This window comes from Heptranchias perlo, chromosome 1, assembly GCF_035084215.1.
Source record: "Heptranchias perlo isolate sHepPer1 chromosome 1, sHepPer1.hap1, whole genome shotgun sequence".
Lineage (NCBI taxonomy): Eukaryota > Metazoa > Chordata > Chondrichthyes > Hexanchiformes > Hexanchidae > Heptranchias > Heptranchias perlo.
In genome coordinates, this window is record NC_090325.1 from 156,525,950 (window position 1) to 156,549,617 (window position 23,668).

The window sequence follows — 23,668 nt, forward strand, 5'->3', positions numbered from 1 at the left end:
CTACCATGCCCATGAGAAAGAGACACTCTTTCCTAACAATAAAAAGAGACACCAGGGGAATGATTTTAACTTGGAGCCGGGAACCCAGCATGTGCCTAGATATTTGCGTGAGGATCCCGGAAGTCAACTGAATGCACTGCAATCTGCGATCGCAACTCAACTGAAGCTAAGTATTTGTGCTTCCGGATTTCCCACATGCCAGGCAGCCAGGTTGACAGGTTGGCTGCCTGTCGGGAGGGAAAGGAGCCGTGAATCGGGAAGTGGAGGGGGAGGGAAAGTGAGACTGTAGGCTGCAGAAGAAATGGGGGTGGGGCTGATCATGCCAGGTGAGCTTGTTGGGCCTGGATGAAGCACTCCTGCTCCTCCTGGCCCACAAGCAGTGTAATAAAGGCACTCACCTCATGGATCTGACCCTTCCTGCCTTTCACCTGACGTGAATCAGAAGCGATGGGAAACCCGGTCAGGTAAGTTTAAATTTGTTATCATTTCTAATCGACAAAGATTAAGTGCTTCAACTATTGCAATGAGGTACATTACCTCTTTAAATATCGGCCCGCCAGCTTTAAGTGGGGACAGGACTGTCGGGTTTCCGTTGCGCGCGCGCGCACTGAGACACACCTGGGTCAAATCCGGAAAAAGGGCACATTGGAGCCGCGATGCGGGCCCGCTCAAAACAAAAACTAGTTTTACTGCCCACCCACCCCCAACCCACCCATTCTTGGGGGTTACAATTACCCTCCAGGAGAATACAACAGGTGAGCTAATATGACCAAATGGAAAATAAAAACATGTATCTAGCTTTTTCCTGAATTTGAGAAATTCAGAAGCACACAAAACAAGGAACAAAATCATTTTCAATCTCATTTTAATGGCCATGATGATTCCCCACTCAACCCAATATGTATCCCAGAAAGAAAATTTATAACAAGCAAAATAAAAAACACAACAAGACGGGGCAAAGGACTGCACAGGGGGGACGCAGTGAAGTGTAGAAATGCAGTAGTCATATGGGGCTCGATTTTAAAAGTAAAAAACAGGTGGATTGGGGACGGGGGGGCAATGAAAATTGCCACCATTTCAGACCCGCACCCAACCCACCCATTTCCGGTTTTCATGGGGGCAGGATGATGGCGGGTGGCCAACCTGCTCCCAGGAGGCGGGTCGGGCCTTTAAACCTTTCAAGGAGGCTTCAGGTCTCCATTTTTAACTAATTCCCGATTTCAACCCCGGGAGGCCGGGTTTCCTGGGCCTTCTGTTTTATGCCTCATGAAAGGAGGCAAGAAGGCCTAGAAAGGCACAACTTGTGGGCCCAGAGGAGCAGGAGTGCTTCCCCCAGGCCGAACATGTCTACTTGCACTGCCCACCCTCCCCCGATAGCAGACCCTTCCCCCTGATCGCGGACCCCCAACCCCCCCCTCCTACCCCAATCAGCCCACCCCGATTCCCCTTCCCTGACCCTCCCCCTCAACGATCGCAGATCCCCGCAATGACCCCCGATCCCACCCCCCACCGTGGCTAACCCTGATCCCATACCCCATGCCCACCTATGCCCCTTGCCCATCTGTGCCCTCCCGTTTCTCACCCCCCCCCACTCATCATGCAAACAAAGACTTACCTGCAGACGTCCTCTCCCTGGCTGGTCTCCCATCCGACTGAGGCCAGCCTGTCAGCCGGTCAGTCAGACGAGAAACCGACAAATAAATAAAAGACGTCCTTACATCAAAATCGTAAGGATGGCTGGGAAACCCGTCCTAATGAGTTTCCCGACCTCAAATTGACCCTCCCGCCCCCTTCCCGGCTCCGTTTCAAAATTGAGCCCATGGGGTTCGATAGTCAGGGGGACAGACAAGCGTTTCTGTGACCGCCGACATGAGTCCGGTATGGTGGCAGGGTAAAAGACATCACAGAGAGGGTGCAGAACTTTGTGTGGGGGGAAGGAGAACGGCCAGAAGTTGTACTCTACTTGGGTACCAATGACACAGGAAAGAAAAGAGATAACATCCTACGGTTAGAGTTTCAGGAGCTCGGGAGGAAGTTAAAAAGCAGGGCCTCAAAGGTAGTAATCTCTGGATTACTCCCAATGCCTCATGCTAGTGAGTAAAGGAATAGGAAGATAAGGCAGGTTAATGCATGGCTAGAGAGATGGTGCAAGAGGGAGGGCTTCAGATTCTTGGGGGATTGGGACAAGTTCTGGGGCAGGAGGGACCTGTTCAAGACAGACAGTTTGCACATCAACAGAGCTGGGACCAATGTCCTCATGGGGAGGTTCACTAGTGGTTCACTGGTGCTGTGGGGGAGGGTTTACATTAATTTGACAGGGGGGTGGGCACCAGGATATAGCAACAGAAAGGAGAAACAAGGTACACAAAGGATTGGGAGAGACAGATAGCACTAGAGTAAGAAATGGGTACGGTAGCATAGCATAGTGGTTATGTTACTGGACAAGTAATCCTGGGCCTCGCCCAGGTCGGGTCCTCGCCGCTGCCGCTCCTTCCTCGCCACTCCCGCTGCTCCAGTGGATTGGTGGACGATGAGTGTTTGTTAGTCCCCGTCCTACAGTAGAGCCTGGTCTCCAATCGTCTCGGATTTCCCTACCATCGGGACAAGACCTCGCTCCGTTGGGACCGTGTGGTGGTTGGTGTGCAACAACCACTCAACGTTAAAAGAATCCATGCTCAGGCATCTTCCACCCCAACCCACCGAAATGAATTTTGGGACCTGGAACGTCAGGACCTTTATGGACAATCCGAGCAGCGACAGGCCTGAACTGCCATCATAGCCCAGGAACTCCGGCACTACAACATCAACACCGCCGCCCTGAGTGAGACACAGCTGGCAGGAGAAGGCCAGCTTAAAGAACAAGGCGGCGGATACATCTTCTTCTGGAAAGGCAAACCAGAAGAAGAACACCATCTCTATGGGATCGGCTTTGCCGTAAAAACAAATTGGTTGGACGTCTCAATGAATCCCCCTGCGGGGTAAATGAACGCCTCATGACCCTACGGCTCACCCTGGCCCAGAAACAGCTCACCACAGTCGTCAGTGCCTACGCCCTGACCCGAGACGCAATGGACGAGATAAAAGAGGCATTCTACTGTAGCCTTGACCAATCGCTGTCCCGAATCCCAAAGGGAGGCAAGCTGATTCTTCTCGGCGACTTCAATGCCAGAGTTGGGAGGGACGCAAACCTTTGGAAAGGCGTGTTAGGCAAGGAAGGCGTAGGGAAAGCAAATCCCAATGGAGTCCTCCTCCTGACAAAATGCCTAGAACATGACCTCGTCATAATGAACACCCTGTTCCGCCAGAGGGACAAGTACAAGAACTCATGGCAACACCCCCGCTGTAAGCACTGGCACCTAATAGACGACATCATTGTCCGAGTGAGGGACCGCAAAGACGTCCACATCACTCTCGCCATGACCGGAGCGAGGACTGCTGGACTGACCACCGACTAATTCACTCTACCATCTCCATCAACCTGGCCCCAAACCGGCAGCGGCAGAAAAAACTCTGCCGCAGGAGACTTAATGTCGCTGGACTCAAAGGCCTGAGAAGACAGATTTACTCAGCTATCGCCTTACAACTAACCTGGCGATAACTAACAAACCAGAGCCATCATAGTCAGCACCTGCGAGGAGACTGTCGGTCTCTCGACCAGGAAACACCAAGACTGGTTCGACGAAAATGATCAGGAGATCCAGGATCTTCCAGACCGCAAACGTAAGGCGTTCCTGAATTGGCAGCTTCACCAAAACTCGAGCAAGAGAAAACAAGCCTACAGGCAACTGAAGGCCGAGATGCAACAAAGAACCCGTGACCTAAAGAACAGATGGAAAGAGCGCAGGAGACTCAGCAACTCACCGACAAACACGACGTGCGCGGCTTCTTCAGCGCAATTAAAATCATCTACGGTCCGATTATCCAGGGACCGACCCCACCGAGAGCCAAAAATGGAGAGGCGTTCATCAAAGACAGAGAGGCAGTCAACGCCCGCTGGAGAGAGCACTTTGAGGACCTCCTCAACCAAGACGCAGTCCTCGACGCAAGTGCCCTGGACACCATCCCGCAACACGCTACCGCCACTATCTCAGCACAACTCCAGCCCGCTGTGAGGTCGAAAAGCTATTCGACAGCTGAAAAAACAACAAGGCCCCCGGCGCAGATGGAATCCCCGCTGAAGTACTAAAATACGGTGGAGAGGCACTCTTGACACGAATACACGACTTTATCACCCTAGTCTGGGAGGAAAAGAGCATGCCGGGAGATCTCAGAGACACTGTAATTGTGACCATCTTCAAGAAAGGAGATAGATCCGACTGCAGAAATTACAGAGAGATTTCCCGACTGTCCGCCACGGGAAAGGTCATCGTGGGAATTCTCCTCAACCGCCTCCTTCCAGTGGCAGAAGAGTTCCTTCCTGAGTCTCAATGCAGCTTCCGCCCGTCAAGAGGCACAATGGACATGATTTTTAGCGCGCGACAAGTCCAGGAAAAGTGCAGGGAACAGCATCAACCTCTGTACATGGCCTTCTTCGATCTCGCAAAGGCCTTCGACTCTGTGAACCGTGAGGGATTGTGGAGCATCCTCCTCAAATTCAGCTGCCCGCTTAAATTCGTCACCATTCTCCGCCTGCTCCACGATGACATGCAAGCTGTGATCCTCACCAATGGATCCATTACAGACCCAACACAAGTGCAAACTGGGGTCAAGCAGGGCTGTGTCATCGCACCAATGCTCTTCTCCATCTTCCTCACTGCAACACTCCATCCCATCACCATGAAGCTCCCCGCTGGAGTGGAGCTAACCTACAGGACAAGTGGGAAACTTTTCAACCTTCGATGCCTTCAGGCCAGAACCAAGATCACCCCAACAGAGGCCGAGCTACAAACCATTGTCGACGCATTCACCGAGGCGTATGAGAGAATGGGCCTCAGGCTAAACATCCGGAAAACAAAGGTCCTTTACCAGCCCGCTCTTGCCACACAACACTGTCCCCCGACTATCAAAATCCACGGTGAGCCTCTGTCAGCGTGGATCATTTCCCATACCTCGGGAGCCTCCTCTCAGCGCGAGCAGACATCGACGATGAAATTCAACGTCGACTCCAATGCGCCAGTGTAGCCTTCGGACGCCTGAGGAACAGAGTGTTCGAAGACCGAGACCCCAAATCCAGCACCAAGCTCATGGTCTACAGAGCAGCCGTGGTCCCTGCCCTTCTGTACGCGTCAGAAACATGGACAATGTAGAGCAGACACCTCAAATCCCTGGAGAGATAGCACCAATGTTGCCTCCTCAAAATCCTGCAAATCCACTGGCAGGATAGGCGTACCAACGTGAGCGTTCTCTCCCAGGCTAACATCCCCAGTATTGAGGCACAAGTCACACTCAACCAGCTGCGATGGGCGGGCCACACTGTCCGCATGCCCGACACAAGATTCCCTAAACAAGGGCTCGACTCCGAGCTCCGCAATGGCAGGCGATCACTAGGAAGGCAGAGGAAATGCAACATCTCCACCGACACATGGGAATCGCTTGCCCTAGAACGCCCAAACTGGAGAAGAAGCATCCGCGAAGGCGCCAATCACCTCGAGCGTCACCATGTGGAGCACGTGGAGGCCAAGTGTAAGCAGCGGAAAGAGCGCGCAGAATCCAGAGCGTCTCACCCACCCGCCTTATTAAACACTACCTGCCCCACCTGTGGCAGAGTCTGCAGCTCCAGGATTGGACTATTCAGCCACCGCAGAACCCACCCTCCCGGAGTGGAAGCAAGTCATCCTCGACCCTGAGGGACTGCCAAAGAAGAAGGAGTAATCCAGTAGGCCTGGACTAATAATCCAGAGTCATGAGTTCAAATCCCCCCATAGCAGCTGGGGAATTTAAATTCAATTAATTAAATAAAAATCTGGCATAAAAAAACTAGTATCAGTAATGATGGCCATGAAACTACCGGATTGTCATAAAAACTCATTTGGTTCACTGATGTCCTTTCGGGAAGGAAACCTGCTGTCCTTACCCAGTCTGGTCGATATTTGACTCCACACCCACAGCAAAGTGGTTGATTCTTAAATCGCCCTCTGAAATGGCCTAGCAAGCCACTCAGTTTTACAATCTTGCTAAAAAAAGTCATAAGAATAAAACCAGATGGACCACTAAGCACCGGACACGACAAAGGCAAACTAAGCCCAGACGACCCTGCAAAGTCCTCCTCACTAACATCTGGGGACTTGTGCCAAAATTGGGAGAGCTGTCCCACAGACTTGTCAAGCAACAGCCTGACGTAGCCATACTCACAGAATCATACCTTTCAGCCAATGTCCCAGAATCTTCCATCACCATCCCTGGGTATGTCCTGTCCCACCGGCAGGAAAGACTGATCAGAGGTGGCGGTACAGTGATATACAGTCAGGAGGGAGTGGCCCTGGGAGTCCTCAACATTGGCTCCGGACCCCATGAAATGTCATGGCATCAGGTCAAACATGGTCAAGGAAACCTCCTGCTGATTACCACCTACCGCCCTCCCTCAGCTGATGAATCCATGTTGAGCACCACTTGGAGGAAGCACTGAGGGTAGCAAGGGTACAGAATGTGCTCTGGGTTGGGGACTTCAATGTCCATCACCAAGAGTGGCTAGGTAGTACCACTACTGACCGAGTTGGCGGAGTCCTGAAGGACATAGCTGCCAGACTGGGCCTGCGGCAGGTGGTGAGCGATCCAACATGAGTGGAAAACCAATTTGACCTCATCCTCACCAATCAAGACAGCATTGGTAGGAGTGACCGCCGCACAGTTCTCGTGGAGATGAAGTCCCGTCTTCGCACTGAGGACACCATCCAACGTGTTGTGTGGCACTACCACCGTGCTAAATGGGATAGATTCAGAACAGATCTAGCAGCTCAAAACTGGGCATCCATGAGGCGTTGTGGGCCATCAGCAGCAGCAGAATTGTATTCCACCACAATCTGTAACCTCATGGCCCGGCATATTCCTCACTCTACCATTACCAACAAGCCAGGGGATCAACTCTGGTTCAATGAGGAGTGTAGAAGAGCATGCCAGGAGCAGCACCAGGCATACCTAAAAATGAGGTGCCAACCTGGTGAAGAAACAACTCAGGACTACACGCATGCTAAACAGCAGAAGCAACATGCTATAGACAGAGATAAGCGAATCCACAACCAATGCATCAGATCAAAGCTCTGCAGTCCTGCCACATCCAGTCATAAGTGGTGGTAGACAATTAAACAACTAACGGGAGGAGGAGGCTCTGTAAACATCCCCATCCTCAATGATGGCGGAGTCGAGCACATGAGTGCAAAAGACAAGGCTGAAGCGTTTGCAACCATCTTCAGCCAGAAGTGCCGAGTGGATGATCCATCTCGGCCTCCTCTCGATATCCCCACCATCACAGAAGCCAGTCTTCAGCCAATTCGATTCACTCCACGTGATATCAAGAAATGGCTGAGTGCACTGAACACAGCAAAGGCTATGGGGCCCAATAACATCCCGCCTGTAGTACTGAAGACTTGTGCTCCAGAACTAGCTGCGCCTCTAGCCAAGCTGTTCCAGTACAGCTACAACACTGGCATCTACCCGACAATGTGGAAAATTGCCCAGGTATGTCCTTTCCACAAAAAGCAGGACAAATCCAATCCGGCCAATTACCACCCCATCAGTCCACTCTCAATCATCAGCAAAGTGATGGATGGTGTCGTCGACAGTGCTATCAAGCGGCACTTACTCACCAATAACCTGTTCACCGATGCTCAGTTTGGGTTCCGCCAGGACCACTCGGCTCCAGACAACATTACAGCCTTGGTCCAAACATGGACAAAAGAGCTGAATTCCAGAGGTGAGGTGAGAGTGACTGCCCTTGACATGAAGGCAGCATTTGACTGAGTGTGGCACCAAGGAGCCCCAGTAAAATTGAAGTCAATGGGAATCAGGGGGAAAACTCTCCAGTGGCTGGAATCATACCTAGCACAAAGGAAGGTGGTAGTGGTTGCTGGAGGCCAATCATCTCAGCCCCAGGTCATTGCTGCAGGAGTTCCTCAGGGCAGTGTCCTAGGCCCAACCATCTTCAGCTGCTTCATCAATGATTTTTCCTCCATCATAAAGTCAGAAATGGGGATGGTCGCTGGTGATTGCACAGTGTTCAGTTCCATTCGCAACCCCTCAGATAATAAAGCAGTCCGTGCCCACACGCAGCAAGACCTGGACAACATCCAGGATTGGGCTAATAAGTGGCAAGTAACATTTGTGCCAGACAAGTGCCAGGCAATGACCATCTCAAACAATAGACAGTCTAACGACCTCCCCTTGACAGTCAATGGCATTACCATCGCCGAATCCCCACCATCAACAGTCTGGGGGTCACCATTGACCAGAAACTTAACTGGACCAGCCACATAAATACTGTGGCTACAAGAGCAGGTCAGAGGCTGGGTATTCTGCAGCGAGTGACTCACCTCCTGACACCCCAGAGCCTTTCCACCATCGACAAGGCACAAGTCAGGAGTGTGATGGAATACTCCCCACTTGCCTGGATGAGTGCAGCTCCAACAACACTCAAGAAGCTCAACACCATCCAGGGCAAAGCAGCCCACTTGATTGGCACCCCATCCATCATCAGCACACTGTGGCTACGGTATGTACAAACCACAGGATGTACCGCAGCAACTCGCCAAGGCTTCTTAGACAGCACCTCCCAAAACCCGCGACCTCTACCACCTAGAAGGACAAGGGCAGCAGGCAAATGGGAACAACACCACCTGCACGTTCCCCTCCAAGTCACACACCATCCTGACTTGAAAACATATCATCGTTCCTTCATCGTCGCTGGGTCAAAATCCTGGAACTCCCGACCTAATAGCACTGTGGGAGAACCTTCACCCCACGGACTGCAGCGGTTGAAGAAGGTGGCTCACCACCACCTTCTCAAGCGCAATTAGGGATGGGCAATAAATGCTGGCCTCACCAGCGACACCCACATCCCATGAATGAATAAAAAAAATAGTTCAGTATTCGGTGGGATCAAACCAAGAGAATACGAGAAGCTTTTAGGTAGGTTTCGAGTGCATGCGTGTAAACGTACGAAGTGTGGTAAATAAGGTTGGTGAGTTGTAGGTTCAAGTAGCCACATGGGAATATGATGTCGTGGCGATAACTGAGACCTGGCTCAAAAGGGCAGGATTGGGTACAAAATATTCCTGGATACAAGGTGTTGAGGAAAGACAGGGAAGGACAAAAAAGTTGGGTTGGTAGTTGCAGTATTGATTAAGGAGAATACTGCAGTGCTGGAAAGAGAGGATGTCCTTGAGGGGTCAAGGACAGAATCTACTTGATTAGAGATAAGAAACAATAGAGGTGCCATTACACTACTAGGTGTATTCTATAGGTCACCAACTAGTTGGAAGGAAATAGAGGAGAAAATTTGCAGGGACATTACAGAGAGCCATAGAGTAGTGCTAATGGGTGGACTTGAACTCTCTGAATATAGACTGGGATAGTAATCGTAAAAGAGGCAAAGAGGGGGAGGAATTTCTGAAGTGTGTTCAGGAGAACTTTCTTGATCAGTATGTTCCCGGCCCAACAACGAAGGAGGCATTGCTGGATCTGGTTCTGGGGAATGAGGTGGGTCAAGTGGAACAAGTGTCAGCGGGGGGAACATTTAGGGAATAGCGATCATAGTATCATAAGGTTTTGATTAGTTATGGAAAAGGACAAGAAGCAATCTCGAGTAAAAATAGTTGATTGGAGGAGGGTCAATTTGAGTGCGTTGAGAACGGATCTGGCCCGGGTAAATTGGAATCAAAGATTGGCAGGCAAAACTGTAATCAAACAATGGGTGGCCTTTCAAGAGGAGACGGTTCGGGTACAGTCTCGGTACATTCCCATGAGGAGGAAAGATAGGGCAACCAAAGCCAGGGCTCCCTGGATGACATAAGAACATAAGAAATCGGAGCAGGAGTAGGCCAATCGAGCCTGCTCCGCCATTCAATAAGATCATGGCTGATCTGATCTTAACCTCAAATCTAAATTCATGTCCAATTTCCTGCCCGCTCCCCGTAACCCCTAATTCCCTTTACTTCTAGGAAACTGTTGATTTCTGTTTTAAATTTATTTAATGATGTCGCTTCCACAGCTTCCTGGGGCAGCAAATTCCACAGACCTACTACCCTCTGAGTGAAGAAGTTTCTCCTCATCTCAGTTTTGAAAGAGCAGCCCCTTATTCTAAGATTATGCCCCCTAGTTCTAGTTTCACCCAACCTTGGGCACATCCTTACCGCATCCACCCGATCAAACCCCTTCACAATCTTATATGTTTCAATAAGATCGCCTCTCATTCTTCTGAACTCCAATGAGTAGAGTCCCAATCTACTCAACCTCTCCTCATATGTCCACCCCCTCATCCCCGGGATTAACCGAGTGAACCTTCTTTGTACTGCCTCGAGAGCAAGTATGTCTTTTCTTAAGTATGGACACCAAAACTGTATGCAGTATTCCAGATGCGGTCTCACCAATACCTTATATAACTGCAGCAATACCTCCCTGTTTCTATATTCTATCCCCCTAGCAATAAAAGCCAACATTCCGTTGGCCTTCTTGATCACCTGCTGCACCTGCATACTAACTTTTTGATTTTCTTGCACGAGGACCCCCAGATCCCTTTGTACTGCAGTACTTTCCAGTTTCTCGCCATTAAGATAATAACTTGCTCTCTGATTTTTCCTGCCAAAGTGCATAACCTCACATTTTCCAATATTGTATTGCATCTGCCAACTCACCCAGCCTGTCTATATCCCCTTGTAGGTTTATTATGTCCTCCTCACTCTCTACTTTCCCTCCCATCTTTGTATCATCTGCAAACTTTGATATGTTACACTCGGTCCCCTCCTCCAAATCGTTAATATAGATTGTAAAGAGTTGGGGACCCAGCACTGACCCCTGCGGAACACCACTGGCTACTGGTTGCCAGTCCGAGAATGTACCATTTATCCCAACTCTCTGCTTCCTGTTCGATAACCAATCCTCCACCCATGCCAGAATATTACCCCCAATCCAGTGATTCTTTATCTTGAGCAATAGTCTTTTATGTGGCACCTTGTCGAATGCCTTCTGGAAGTCTAAATACACTACGTCCACTGGTTCCCCTAAACGAAAGTGATAGAGAGTAAGATGAAGCAGAAAATGGAGGCATATGACAAATGTCAGGTTGATAATACAAGTGAGAACCAGGCTGAATATAGAAAGTACAGAGGAGAAGTGAAAAAGGAAATGTGCGGGGCAAAGAGAGAGTATGAGAATAGACTGCTGGCCAACATAAAAGGGAATCCAAAAGCCTTCTATAGGCATACAAATAGTAAATGGGTAGTAAGAGGAGGGGTGGGGCTGATTAGGGACAAAAAGGAGATCTACGCATGGAGGCAGAGGGCATATCTGAGGTACTAAATGAGTACTTTGCATCTGTCTTTGCCCAGAAGATGCTGCCAAAGTCACAGAAGAAGAGGTAGTTGAGATACTGGATGGGTGAAAAAATGATAAAAAGGAGGTACTAGAAAAACTGGCTGTACTTTAAGTAGATAAGTCACCCGGTCTGGATGGGATGCTTCCTAGGTTGCTGAGGGAAGTAAGGGTGGAAATTGCAGAGGTGCTGGCCATAATCTTCCAATCCTCCTTCGATATGGGGGTGGTGCCAGAGGACTGGACAACTGCAAATGTTACACCCTTGTTCAAAAAAGGGTGTAAGGATAAATCCAGCAATTACAGGCCAGTCAGTTTAACCTGGGTGATGTGGAAGCTTTTAGAAACAATAATTCAGGACAAAGTTAACAGTCACTTGGACAAGTGTGGATTGATAAAGGAAAGCCAGCACGGATTTGTTAAAGGCAAATCGTGTTTAACTAGCCTGATTGAGTATTTTGATAAGGTAACAGAGAGGGTTGATGACGGCAATGCGGTTGATGTTGTGTATGTGGATTTTCAAAAGGCGTTTCATAAAGTGAATAGTGAGACAAATGTAGGTCCCTTACAGTCAGAAATGGGGGAAATTATAATGGGGAACAAAGAAATGGCAGAACAATTAAACACATACTTTGGTTCTGTCTTCACAAAGGAGGACACAAATAATCTCCCAGAAATGTGAGGGAACCAAGGGTCCAGTGAGAGGGAGGAACTTAATGGGGCTAAAGGCTGACAAATCCCCAGGGCCTGATAATCTACATCCCAGAGTACTAAAGGAAGTGGCCTTGGAAATAGTGGATGCATTGGTGATCATCTTCCAAAATTCTATCGATTCTGGAACAGTTCCTACAGATTAGAGGGTGGCAAATGTAACCCCACTATTTAAAAAAGGAGGGAGAGAAAAAACAGGGAATTACAGACCAGTTAGCCTAACATCAGTAGTGGGGAAAATGCGAGAGTCTTTATAAAAGATGTGATAACAGAACACTTGGAGGGCATTAATGGGATTGGACAAAGTCAGCATGGGTTTCTGAAAGGGAAATCATGCTTAACAAATCTACTGGAGTTTTTTGAGGATATAACTAGTAGAATAGATAGGGGAGAACCAGTGGATGTGGTGTATTTGGATTTTCAGAAGGATTTTGATAAGGTCCCACACAAGAGGTTAGTGTGTAAAATTAAAGCACATGGGATTGGGGGGAATATACTGGCATGGATTGAGAATTGGTTGACAGACAGGAAACAGAGAGTAGGAATAAACGGGTCTTTTTCCAGGTGGTAGGCAGTGACTAGTGGGGTACCGCAGGGATCAGTGCTTGGGCCCCAGCTATTCACAATATACATCAATGATTTGGATGAGGAAACTAAAGGTCACATTTCCAAGTTTGCAGATGACACAAATCTGGGGTGGAATGTGAGCTGTGAGGAGGATGCAAAGAGGCTCCAATGTGATTTAGATAAGTTGGGTGAGTGGGCAAGAACATGGCAGATGCAGTATAACGTGGATAAATGTGAGGTTATCCACTTTGGTTGTAAAAACAGAAAGGCAGATTATTATCTGAATGGTGGTAGATTGGGAAAAGGGGAGGTGCAACGAGACCTGGATGTCCTTGTACACCAGTCGCTGAAAGCGAGCATTCAGGTGCAGCAAGCAGTTAGGAAGGCGAATGGTATGTTGGCCTTCATTGCAAGAGGATTTGAGTACAGGAGCAGGGATGTCTTACTGCAGTTATACAGGGCCTTGGTGAGACCACATCTGGAGCATTGTGTGCAGTTTTGGTCTCCTTATCTGAGGAAGGATGTCCTTGCCATGGAGGGAGTGCAACAAATGTTTACCAGACTGATTCCTGGGATGGCAGGACTGACGTATGAGGAGAGATTGGGTCGGCCAGGCCGATATTCACTAGAGTTTAGAAGAATGAGAGGTGATCTCATCGAAACATACAAAATTCTAACAGGACTGGACAGACTAGATGCAGGGAAGATGTTCCTGATGGCTGGGGAGTCCAGAACCAGGGGTCACAGTCCCAGGATACGGGGTATGCCATTTAGAACCGAGATGAGGAGAAATTTCTGCGCTCAGAGGGTGGGGAGCTTGTGGAATTCTCTACCACAGAAAGCAGTGGAGGCCAAGTCATTAGATGTATTCAAGAAGGAGGTAGATATATTTCTTAATGCTAAAGGGATCAAGGGATATGGGGAAAAAGCGGGAACAGGGTACTGAGTTAGACGACCAGCCATGGTCATTTTGAATGGTGGAGCAGGCCCAAAGGGCCGGATGGCCTACTCTTGCTCCTATTTTCTATGTTTCTGTGTGCCACATAATAGGCTTGTCAGCAAAATTGAAGCCCATGGAATAAAAGGGGCAGAGACAGCATGGATGCGAAATTGGCTAACAGAGAGTAGTGGTGAACGGTTGTTTTTCGGACTGGATAAACGTGTACAGTGGTGTTCCCCAGGGGTTGGCACTAGGACCACTGCTTTTATTGATATATATTAATGACTTGGACTTGGGTGTACAGGGCACAGTTTCAAAATATGGAGATGACACACAACTTGGCAGTGTAGTAAACAGTGAGGAGGATAGTAATAGACTCCAAGAGGACATAAACAGACTGGTGCAATGGTGGGACACATGGCAGATAAAATTTAACAGAGAATTGTGAAGTGATACATTTTGGCAGGAAGAACGACGAGTGGCAATATAAACTAAATGGTACAATTGTAAAGGGGGTGCAGGAACAGAGAGCCCTGGGGGTATATGTATACAAATCTTTGAAGGCTGCAGGACAGGTTGAGAAAGTGGTTTAAAAAGCATACGCGATCCTGGACCTTTATAAATAGTGGCACAGGGCACAAAAGCAAGGAAGTTATGTTGAACCTTTATAAAACACTGGGTTGGCCACAACTGGAGTATTGTGTCCAATTCAGGGCACCGCACTTTAGGAAGGATGCAGAGGCCTTGGTGGGTCCAGAAAAGATTTCCTAGAATGGTTCCAGGGATGAGGGATTTCAGTTATGTGGATAGACTGGAGAAGCTAGGATTGTGGCATTGTAAGCAGTGTAGATGAAAACATAAAATTACAAAGCGATATTGATAGATTAGGTGAATGGGCAAAACTGTGGCAAATGGAATTCAATGTAGACAAATGTGAGGTCATCCACTTTGGATCAAAAAAGGATAGAACAGGGTACTTTCTAAATGGTAAAAAGTTAAAAACAGTGGATGTCCAAAGGGACTTAGGGGTTCAGGTACATAGATCATTGAAGTGTCATGAACAGGTGCAGAAAATAATCAAGAAGGCTAATGGAATGTTGGCCTTTATATCTAGAGGACTAGAGTACAAGGGGGCAGAAGTTATGCTGCAGCTATACAAAACCCTGGTTAGACCGCACCTGGAGTACTGTGAGCAGTTCTGGGCACCCCACCTTCGGAAGGACATATTGGCTTTGGAGGGAGTGCAGTGTAGGTTTATTAGAATGATACCCGGACTTCAAGGGTTAAGTTATGAGGAGAGATTACACAAATTGGGGTTGTATTCTCTAGAGTTTCGAAGGTGATCTGATCGAAGTTTATAAGATATTAAGGGGAACAGATAGGGTGGATAGAGAGAAACTATTTACGCTGGTTGGGTATTCTAGGAGTAGGGGGCACAGTCTAAAAATTAGAGCCAGACCTTTCAGGAGCGAGATTAGAAAACATTTCTACACACAAAGGGTTGTAGAAGTTTGGAACTCTCTTCCACAAACGGTAATTGATACTAGCTCAATTACTAAATTTAAATCTGAGATAGATAGCTTTTTGGCAACCAAAGGTATTAAGGGATATGGGCCAAAGGCAGGTATATGGAGTTAGATCACAGATCAGCCATGATCTTATCAAATGTCGGAGCAGGCATGAGGGGCTGAATGGCCTACTCCTGTTCCTATGTTCCTATGTTCCTAGAGGATGCTGAGGGGTGATTTGATTGAGGTGTACAAAATTATGAGGAGCCTCGATAGAGTGGATAGGAAGGACCTATTTCCCTTAGTGGAGGGGTCAATAACCAGGAGGCATATATTTAAAGTGATTGGTAGAAGGATTAGAGCGGAAATGAGGAAAAAGATTTTCACCCAGAGGGTGGTGGGGGTCTGGAATTCACTGCCTGTTAGGGTGGTAGAGGCAGAAACCCTCAATTCATTTAAAAGATACCTGGATGTGCACCTGAAGAGCCGTGATCTGCAGGGCTGCAGACCAGATGCGGGAAAGTGGGATTAGGCTGGGTGGCTTGTTTCTCAGCCGGCACGGACACAATGGGCCGAATGGCCTGCTTCTGTGCCGTAACTTTTCTATGATTCTTTCTATGATTCTATGTTCTTCTTAGAGCAGTGAAGATTGAGAGGAGATTTGGTAGCAGTGTTCAAAATCATGAAGGGTTTAGATAAAGTAAATAAAGAGAGACCGTGCCCATTGGCATTAGGGTCGAGAACCAGAGGACACAGATTTAAGGTAATTGGCAAAAGAACCAATGGCGACATGAGGAAGAACTTTTTTATGCAGCGAGTAGTTATGATCTGGAATGCACTGCTTGAAAGGATGGTGGAAGCAGATTCAATCATGGCTTTCAAAAAGGAACTAGATAAATACTTGAAAGGAAGTAATATGCAGGGCTACGGGGAAAGAGTGGGACTAACTGGATTGTTCTTTCAAAGAGCAGGCACGGGCTTGATGGACTGATTGGCCTCTTTCTGTGCTGTAATCATTCTATGAATTTATTTTTTTCTAAAACACAAAAGTTCCAAAGTTCCAATAGCTTCACCAACTTGCTAACAGACAGGCCTCTCCTCTGAGGAATCTCAGGCTTGCTTTCTGCTCTGTTCCCAAAGCTCTGATGCTTCATCTGGACTCTTGGCTCATTATGTTTTCCACACCTGTGTGCATGTACAGCCTGGGAGCTTCGTGTTCCTCACTGTTCTTTAAAAAAATGTCACTGGTATACACATGCACGATCATGATGTTTTCCCAGCTCCAACTCAAACAACAATGTAACTTCCTGACTTTCTTACAATGTTTCTCCAAGCCTCTCTGCATGTGTAACCTTGAGCTGTGAGTGGCCAACTGGCATCTCCGCAGCTGCATGTTTTTGATAAATTTATTAATGCGATGTTAATCAAAATTTCGAAGTAAGTTATTGGCCCTGAATTTCCACGGGGATTATCCTGAACTCGGTGGGAGATTGGCAGAACCCCAGGAGAAACAACGAAAACAGCCATTTTTGTTATACGTTACTTCTCCGGGGGTTCAGCTGATCTCCCACTGAAGTTATGGCAGGAGAGCAGATGAACCCTAGTGGGAATTCCAGGCCATTGTGTTTAAAAGCAGAAGAATGGTCCGGCACTTTTATTAAGCTTCCTCGATATAAATTCACAAGATCGGTAAGAATGAACAATGCCCTTCAACCTACTTAATCTCATACAGCCAGACTATCAACCTTATTATCTTCCCATTACTTTATCTCGAAGGTTCTTAATTGAGTTCATTGTCGTGGCCTCTACTACACTTCCTGGCAACCCAGGTGAGGTAAACACTCTAGCTGCTCAAATTGATTGTCGGCAAACACAGGCAGAGACAGAGATCTTGCAGTGGCAGATATTTTCTAACTTTTCAATAAATCCATTCAATCACATACAAAATAATTTACTATGGTACACCAGTTATGTTGAAGCCTGCTTAATGATTACAAGGAATGTTTTTTGTTGTGTTCTGCATTGTAGAATGCTTGATGAATAAGTTGGTAGAATGGGAAGTGGAAAATCAGGTGGCCTCGGCCGCCCACTGGCACTCAGGTAAGTGTGGGGATTGGGGGGTGGGGGGTCCAGGGGCATCTTGCGATAGGTTGGGCGGGGGGGGGGGGGGGGGAAGAGTCTGGGGCAGGGCTATCCTAAACTTTCATATTGGGGCCCGGAGGAGCACTCCTTTTGGCCCCACAAATTGAAGTAAAAAGCTCACCTTAAATGGCCTCTCTGCTTCTATCCTCTTCTGACAGGTCTTCACTGCTCAGGCTGGAGTTAAAAGTACAATTGGGGCCTGATAACATCATTGTTCAAAGATCTACATATTTAAGGAAGGACCCTGCCGGCTTCAGGTGGGCGGCTTAGCTGCCTGATCAGAAGTGTCGGTAAAAATCAGAAACAGCGAGATCCAGACGGGTCATCATAGAATCATACAGCACAGGAGGCCAATCGGCCCATCATGCCTGTGCCTGCTCTTTGAAAGATCTATCCAATTAGTCCCATTTCCCTGCTCCTAGCAGGTAAGTCATCCAGTGGATTTTAACTGTTTGCTCACCCAGCAGAAACTGGGTCAGAAGGTTAAAATCCACCCCATTGTTTTACAGTCCCTCCTCCACCCACTAAAATTTACAGAAATTAAGTACAAATGTAAAATACTCACCTGACCATTCTGGAATATTTCACGAACTGAATCCAATTCCCAAAGGATCTGCTTGAACCACAATTCATAAGCTGCAATTTATATATGTAAAAAAAATCATTTAAAATTACTAATAATTTATTGAATTAATGCCAAATTATTCAGTGAATAATTTGCAAATGTCAACTTATTTTCTGTTATTAATATAGTAACATTAGCACCTCACCTTGGTGGGTTATAATAAAAAGGTGTTCATCGTGTATTTTATTTCCGTTCTTCACACTTTGTAGTTCTTGTGCATTTATTATTTTATCCAACTTTAAAGAAAGAATGCATCAAGTTTAAACTTCAGCACAAAAAGAGTGTGTGTGTGAGAGAGAGAGAAAACAAGTGTTCTGATTACATACCTGTTGCAGCTTTTATTCTGTGCCCTATAAACTTAAGCAGATATATTAAACTGAGAGAAGCTTGCAATCAGACTGAAAGAGGGTGCTGAGAGAGAGTCAGGCAGAATTTCTGTGGGGATTCCCCAATTTCCCACTGGAAAGATCAGTGGGAACCCTGGAGGAATGGTTGTTTATGATGGTTCTCCAGGGTGTCTGCCTCCTGTGCTGTATGATTCTATGATGACCCGTCTGGATCTCGCTGTTTCTGATTTTTACCGGCACTTCTGATCAGGCAGCTAAGCCGCCCACCTGAAATTGCAGTGGAAATTTGGGGAACCCCCATGGAAATTTCAGGTCAGTGTCTTTCTTCTTTTAATGTTACCACAATTTTCAAATAAAAATAGTTGAATTTTGAAAGTAGCCAATTACCTCAACTATGTTTTGTTGACAGAAACAAACAATGCTAATGGCTTAAAGCTGTGGAAAAGGATTCTAATTTATAACACCTATGAGACAGAGGGAGAGAGCAAGCGACAACCAGTTCTTTTCCATCATTCTAATTTGATTTTTATAAAAACAAGTTGAACTTTGAAAGAAAAGTCTCAGAGAAACTGATAGGGGGTAAAGTCGGAGGTGAAGCAGAGAAAAGAGAAACTAGCTGAGGGTGAGGGGGCCTCTGACTTCCCAACACTCACTGAGTAGATAAAAACATATTAAAAAGAAACCTTTTTAATTTTCTGCTTTTTTAAAATCATTGAATCATAGAAAGTTACAGCACAAAAGGAGGCCATTCAGCCCATCGTGTCCGTGCCGGCCGAAAAAGAGCTATCCAACTTAATCCCACTTTCCAGCACTTGGTCGGTAGCCCTGTAGGCTATGGCACTTCAAGTGCTCATCCAAGTACTTAGTTACGTTGATAGATTGGAGAAGCTAGGGTTATTCTCCTTGGAACAGAGAAGGTTGCAAGGAGATTTGATAGAGGTATTCAAAATCATGAAGGGTCTAGACAGAGTAGATAGAGAGAAACTGTTCCCATTGGCGTATGGGTCAAGAACCAGAGGGCATAGATTTAAGGTGATCGGCAAAAGAACCAAGGGTGACATGAGGAATAACTTTTTTACACAGCGATGGTTAGGATCTGGAATGCATTGCCCGAGGGGGTGGTGGAGGCAGATTCAATCATGGCTTTCAAAAGGGAACCGGATAAGTACTTGAGAGTAAAAAAATTGCAGGGCTACGGGGATAGGGCAGGGGAGTAGGACTAGCTGGATTGCTCTTGCATAGAGCCAGCGCGGACGCAATGGGCCAAATGACCTCCTTCCGCCCTGTAACCTTTCTATGATTCTACTTTTTAAAATGAGTTGAGTGTTTCTGCCTCTACCACCCTTTAAGGCAGTGAGTTCCAGACCCCCACCACCCTGTGGGTAAAAAAAAATTCTCTTCAGCTCCTATCTAATCCTTCTACCAATGACTTTAAATCTATACCCCCTGGTCACTGAACCCAATGCTAAGGGAAGTTGGTCCTCCCTATCCACTCTATCTAGGCCCCTCATAATTTTATACACCTCAATTAAATCTCTCCTCAGCCTCCTTTGTTCCAAAGAAAACAACCCCAGCCTATCCAATCTGTTCTCATAGCTAAAATTCTGCAGCCTTGGCAACATCCTTGTAAATCTCTTCTGTACCCTCTCTAGTGCAAGTACATCTTTCCTGTAATGTAGTGACCAGAACTGTATGCAGTACTGAAGCTGTGGCCTAACCAATGTTTTATACAATTCTAGCATAACCTTCTTGCTCTTATATTCTATGCATCGGCTAACAAAGGAAAGTATTCCATATGGCTTTTTAACCACCTTATCTATCTGTCCTGCTACCTTCAGGGATCTGTGGACATACACTCCAAGGTCCCTTTGTTCATCTACACCTCTCAATATCCTCCCATTTATTGTGTATTCCCTTGCCTTGTTTGCCCTCCCCAAACGCATTACCTCACCCTTCTTTGGATTGAATTCCATTTACCACTTTTCTGCCCACATGACCAATCCATTGCTATCTTCCTACAGTCTACAGCTTTCCTCCTCACTATCAACCACATGGCCAATTTTTGTATCATCTGCAAACTTCTTGATCAAGCCCCCCACATTCAAGTCCAAATCACTAATATAAGTCACGAAAAGCAAGGGACCTAGTACTGAGCCTTGCGTGACCCCACTGGAAACTGCCTTCCAGTCGCAAAAACACCAGTCAACCATTACCCTTTGCTTCCAGCTACTGAGCCAATTTTGGATCCAACTAGCCACTTTCCCTTGGATCCCATGGGCTTTTACTTTTTGACCAGTCTGCCATGTGGGACCTGGCTAAAATCCATGTACACTACATCAAACTCGTTGCCCTCATCGACCCTCCTTCTTACCTGCTCAAAAAATTCAATCAGGTTAGTCAGACACGACCTTCCCTTAACAGATCCATGCTGACTGTCCTTGATTAATCCATGCCATTCTAAATGAAGATTTATGCTGTCCTTCAGAATCGATTCCAATAATTTGCCCACTACCGAGGTTAGACTGACTGGCTTATAATTATTTGTTCTATCTCTTTCTCCCTTTTTAAATAACGATACTACATTAGCAGTCCTCCAATCCTCCGACACCATGCCTATAGCCAGGGAGATTTGGAAAATGATGGTCAGACCTTCTGTTATTTCCTCTCTTGCTTCTCTTAGCAGCCTGGGATCCATTTCATCCGGGCCTGGTGATATATCTACTTTCAAAGATGCTAATCACCTTGATAATTCCTTTCTCCCTATGTTTATCCCATTCAATATTTCACACTCCTCCTCCTTAACTACAATCTTTGCACATCCCCCTCTTTTGTGAAGACAGATGCAAAGTATTCATTAAGAAACATATCCACATGACCCAATTTATATCTGGTGCAATTTATGAAGTTGTGGTGGCTGGGTGGCTGAGCGGATAAATGAGAAGTTCATTTTAATGTCAAGCACATTAATATTTTCTTTTTTTGCACTGTTTATGATGTGTAGAAATTAGTTTTGTACCTGTTTAGGGCATTATTTGTGAAGATTGTTCCGGGTGTTTAAAGTTTTGTGTTGTGAAAGTGGTGGCTGGCAGATTACATTTTTGTTTTTTTGGGTATCATTTTGTCTTTTTGCTGCTGCTTCCCTACCCATTCCTCCATGATGTGTTAAGCTGTATAAGGAATAAAGTCAATCCTCTTAATTTGTGTGATTTTATATATTTTTTAAAGTTTTTGTATGTCTGTATTCCTGCTTATATTTCTCCTTGTCAACTGAGTTATAACTAGTGTGATTATCAAGTCATGCTGGACAAATTAAATGTTAATTTTAGTACTGAATAATGTTTGTATGTTGTGGTGCAATTATGCCCCACCATCTAAACCTACATTGCTAAAGACTACACTTGGTTTTGATGATTTGGGGTAGATCTTGACTGAGAGATAGTGTAAAACAGGTGATAGCGAGTCAGCAGCTCATTTTAAATCTCTGCTGATTTCCACTGGTGATAAAAATCAGGAGAGATGTAAAACAGGCTGCCGATTCACTATCACACAAGTTAAAATCTAGCCCTCTATGTGCACTGCCACAGAGATCAACCAGGCAAATTATGAAATTTGAATCCTTTTTCTCATTTGATTAGGGAAAGCCAGCACGAATTTGTTAAAGGCAAATCGTGTTTAACTAACTTGACAGAATTTTTTGATGAGGTAACAGAGAGGATCGCTGAGGGCAGTGTGGTTGATGTGGTGTATATGGACTTTCAAAAGGCGTTTGATAAAGTGCCGCATAATAGGCTTGTCATCAAGATTGAAACCCATGGAATACAGCATGAATACAGAATTGGCTAAGTAACAGGAAGCAGAGAATAGTGGTAAACGGTTGTTTTTCGGATTAGAGGGAAGTATACAGTGGTATTCCCCAGGGGTCGGTACTAGGACCGCTGCTTTTCTTGATATTTATTAATGACTTGGACTTGGGAGTATAGGGCACAATTTCCAAATTTGCAGATGACACAAAACTTGGAAGGATAGTGAACAGTGAGGAGGATAGTGATAGACTTCAAGAGGACATAGACAGGCTGGTGGAATGGGCAGACACGTGGCAGATGAAATTTAACGCAGAAAAATGCGAATTGATGCATTTAGGTAGGAAGAACGAGGAAAGACAATATAAACTAGAGGGCACAATTCTAAAAAGGGTACAGAACAGAGAGATCTGGAGATAAATGTGCACAAGCCGTTGAAAGTGGCAGGGCAGGTTGAGAAAGCGGTTATAAATAGAGGCATAGAGTACAAAAGCAAAGAGGTCATGATGAACCTTTATAAAACACTGGTTCAACCACAACTGGAGTATTGTGTCCAGTTCTGGGCACCGCAGTTTAGGAAAGATGTGAAGGCCTTAGAGAGGGTGCAGAAAAGATTTACGAGAATGATTCCAGGGATGTGGGACTTTAGTTACGTGGATAGACTGGAGAAGCTGGGGTTATTCTCCTTGGAACAGAGAAGGTTGAGAGGAGATTTGATGGAGGTATTAAAAATCATGAAGGGTCCAGACAGAATAGATAGAGAGAAACTTTTCCCATTGGCAGAAGGGTCAAGAACCAGAGGACAGAGATTTAAAGGTGATTGGCAAAAGAACCAAAGGTGACATGAGGAAAAACTTTTTTACACAGTGAGTGGTCAGGATCTGGAATGCACTGCCAGGAGGGATGGTGGAGGCAGATTTAATCATAGCTTTCAAAAGGGAACTGGATAAGTACTTGAAAGGAAAAAATTTGCAGGGCTACGGTGATAGGGCGGGGGAGTGGGACTCGCTGGATTGCTCTTGCATAGAGCCGGCATGGATTCGATGGGCCGAATGGCCTCCTTCCATGCAGTAACCTTTCTATGATTCTACTACAAAAAGTAAATTTTGAATTTTACAAATTATAGTAACAAAAATAAATATAGTCAATTTAAAAATGCTATTTCCGAGAAAGCTGTGCTGAGGTATTTTTAACTTTCTCTAAAACTTGGCTTGTTTCTGATATTGTGAGGAAGGGTGCAATCCTGTAGGGTTGATCAACTGCACACATGAACTTTCATGAAAACACACACACAAGCATGGATTATTCTTTTGGAGTTAAAAAGGGAGAATTGGCTCAGGGATAACATTGCAATGAAATCCTTAAACATACCTGCAAATAGTCCCCATATATCAATCCACCTTTACTTGCTTTGTTTGCCCCATCTTGTGATGTGTCACAGTTTTCCTGCAGCTCTGAAGGAGATGGATGTCTGAAAGAAAGTTGCCACAAGTTACAACATAATGCGGTACTCTGCTGCGTAATGGGGTACTCTGCACTGAGAGGGTGCAGAACATTTTGAGGGGGGA

The 23,668-nt window shown here is 46.2% G+C and overlaps 1 protein-coding gene across 2 annotated transcripts in view; it reads right to left on the reverse strand.

Moving 5' to 3' along the window:
- Positions 1–23,668, reverse strand: part of LOC137300528 (tryptophan 2,3-dioxygenase-like) — a 96,360-nt gene that overhangs the window by 57,596 nt on the left and 15,096 nt on the right. For both annotated transcript variants that reach the window (XR_010958136.1, XM_067969682.1), the window contains exons 2-4: positions 23,472–23,571; positions 18,099–18,189; positions 17,894–17,964 (exon numbers count right to left, since the gene is read on the reverse strand). Coding sequence is in view for 1 of the 2 variants with exons in the window: in XM_067969682.1 (XP_067825783.1) it covers positions 17,894–17,964; positions 18,099–18,189; positions 23,472–23,571 (262 nt within the window). In the remaining variant the exon portion in view is untranslated. The remainder of the gene's footprint in view (positions 1–17,893; positions 17,965–18,098; positions 18,190–23,471; positions 23,572–23,668) is intronic.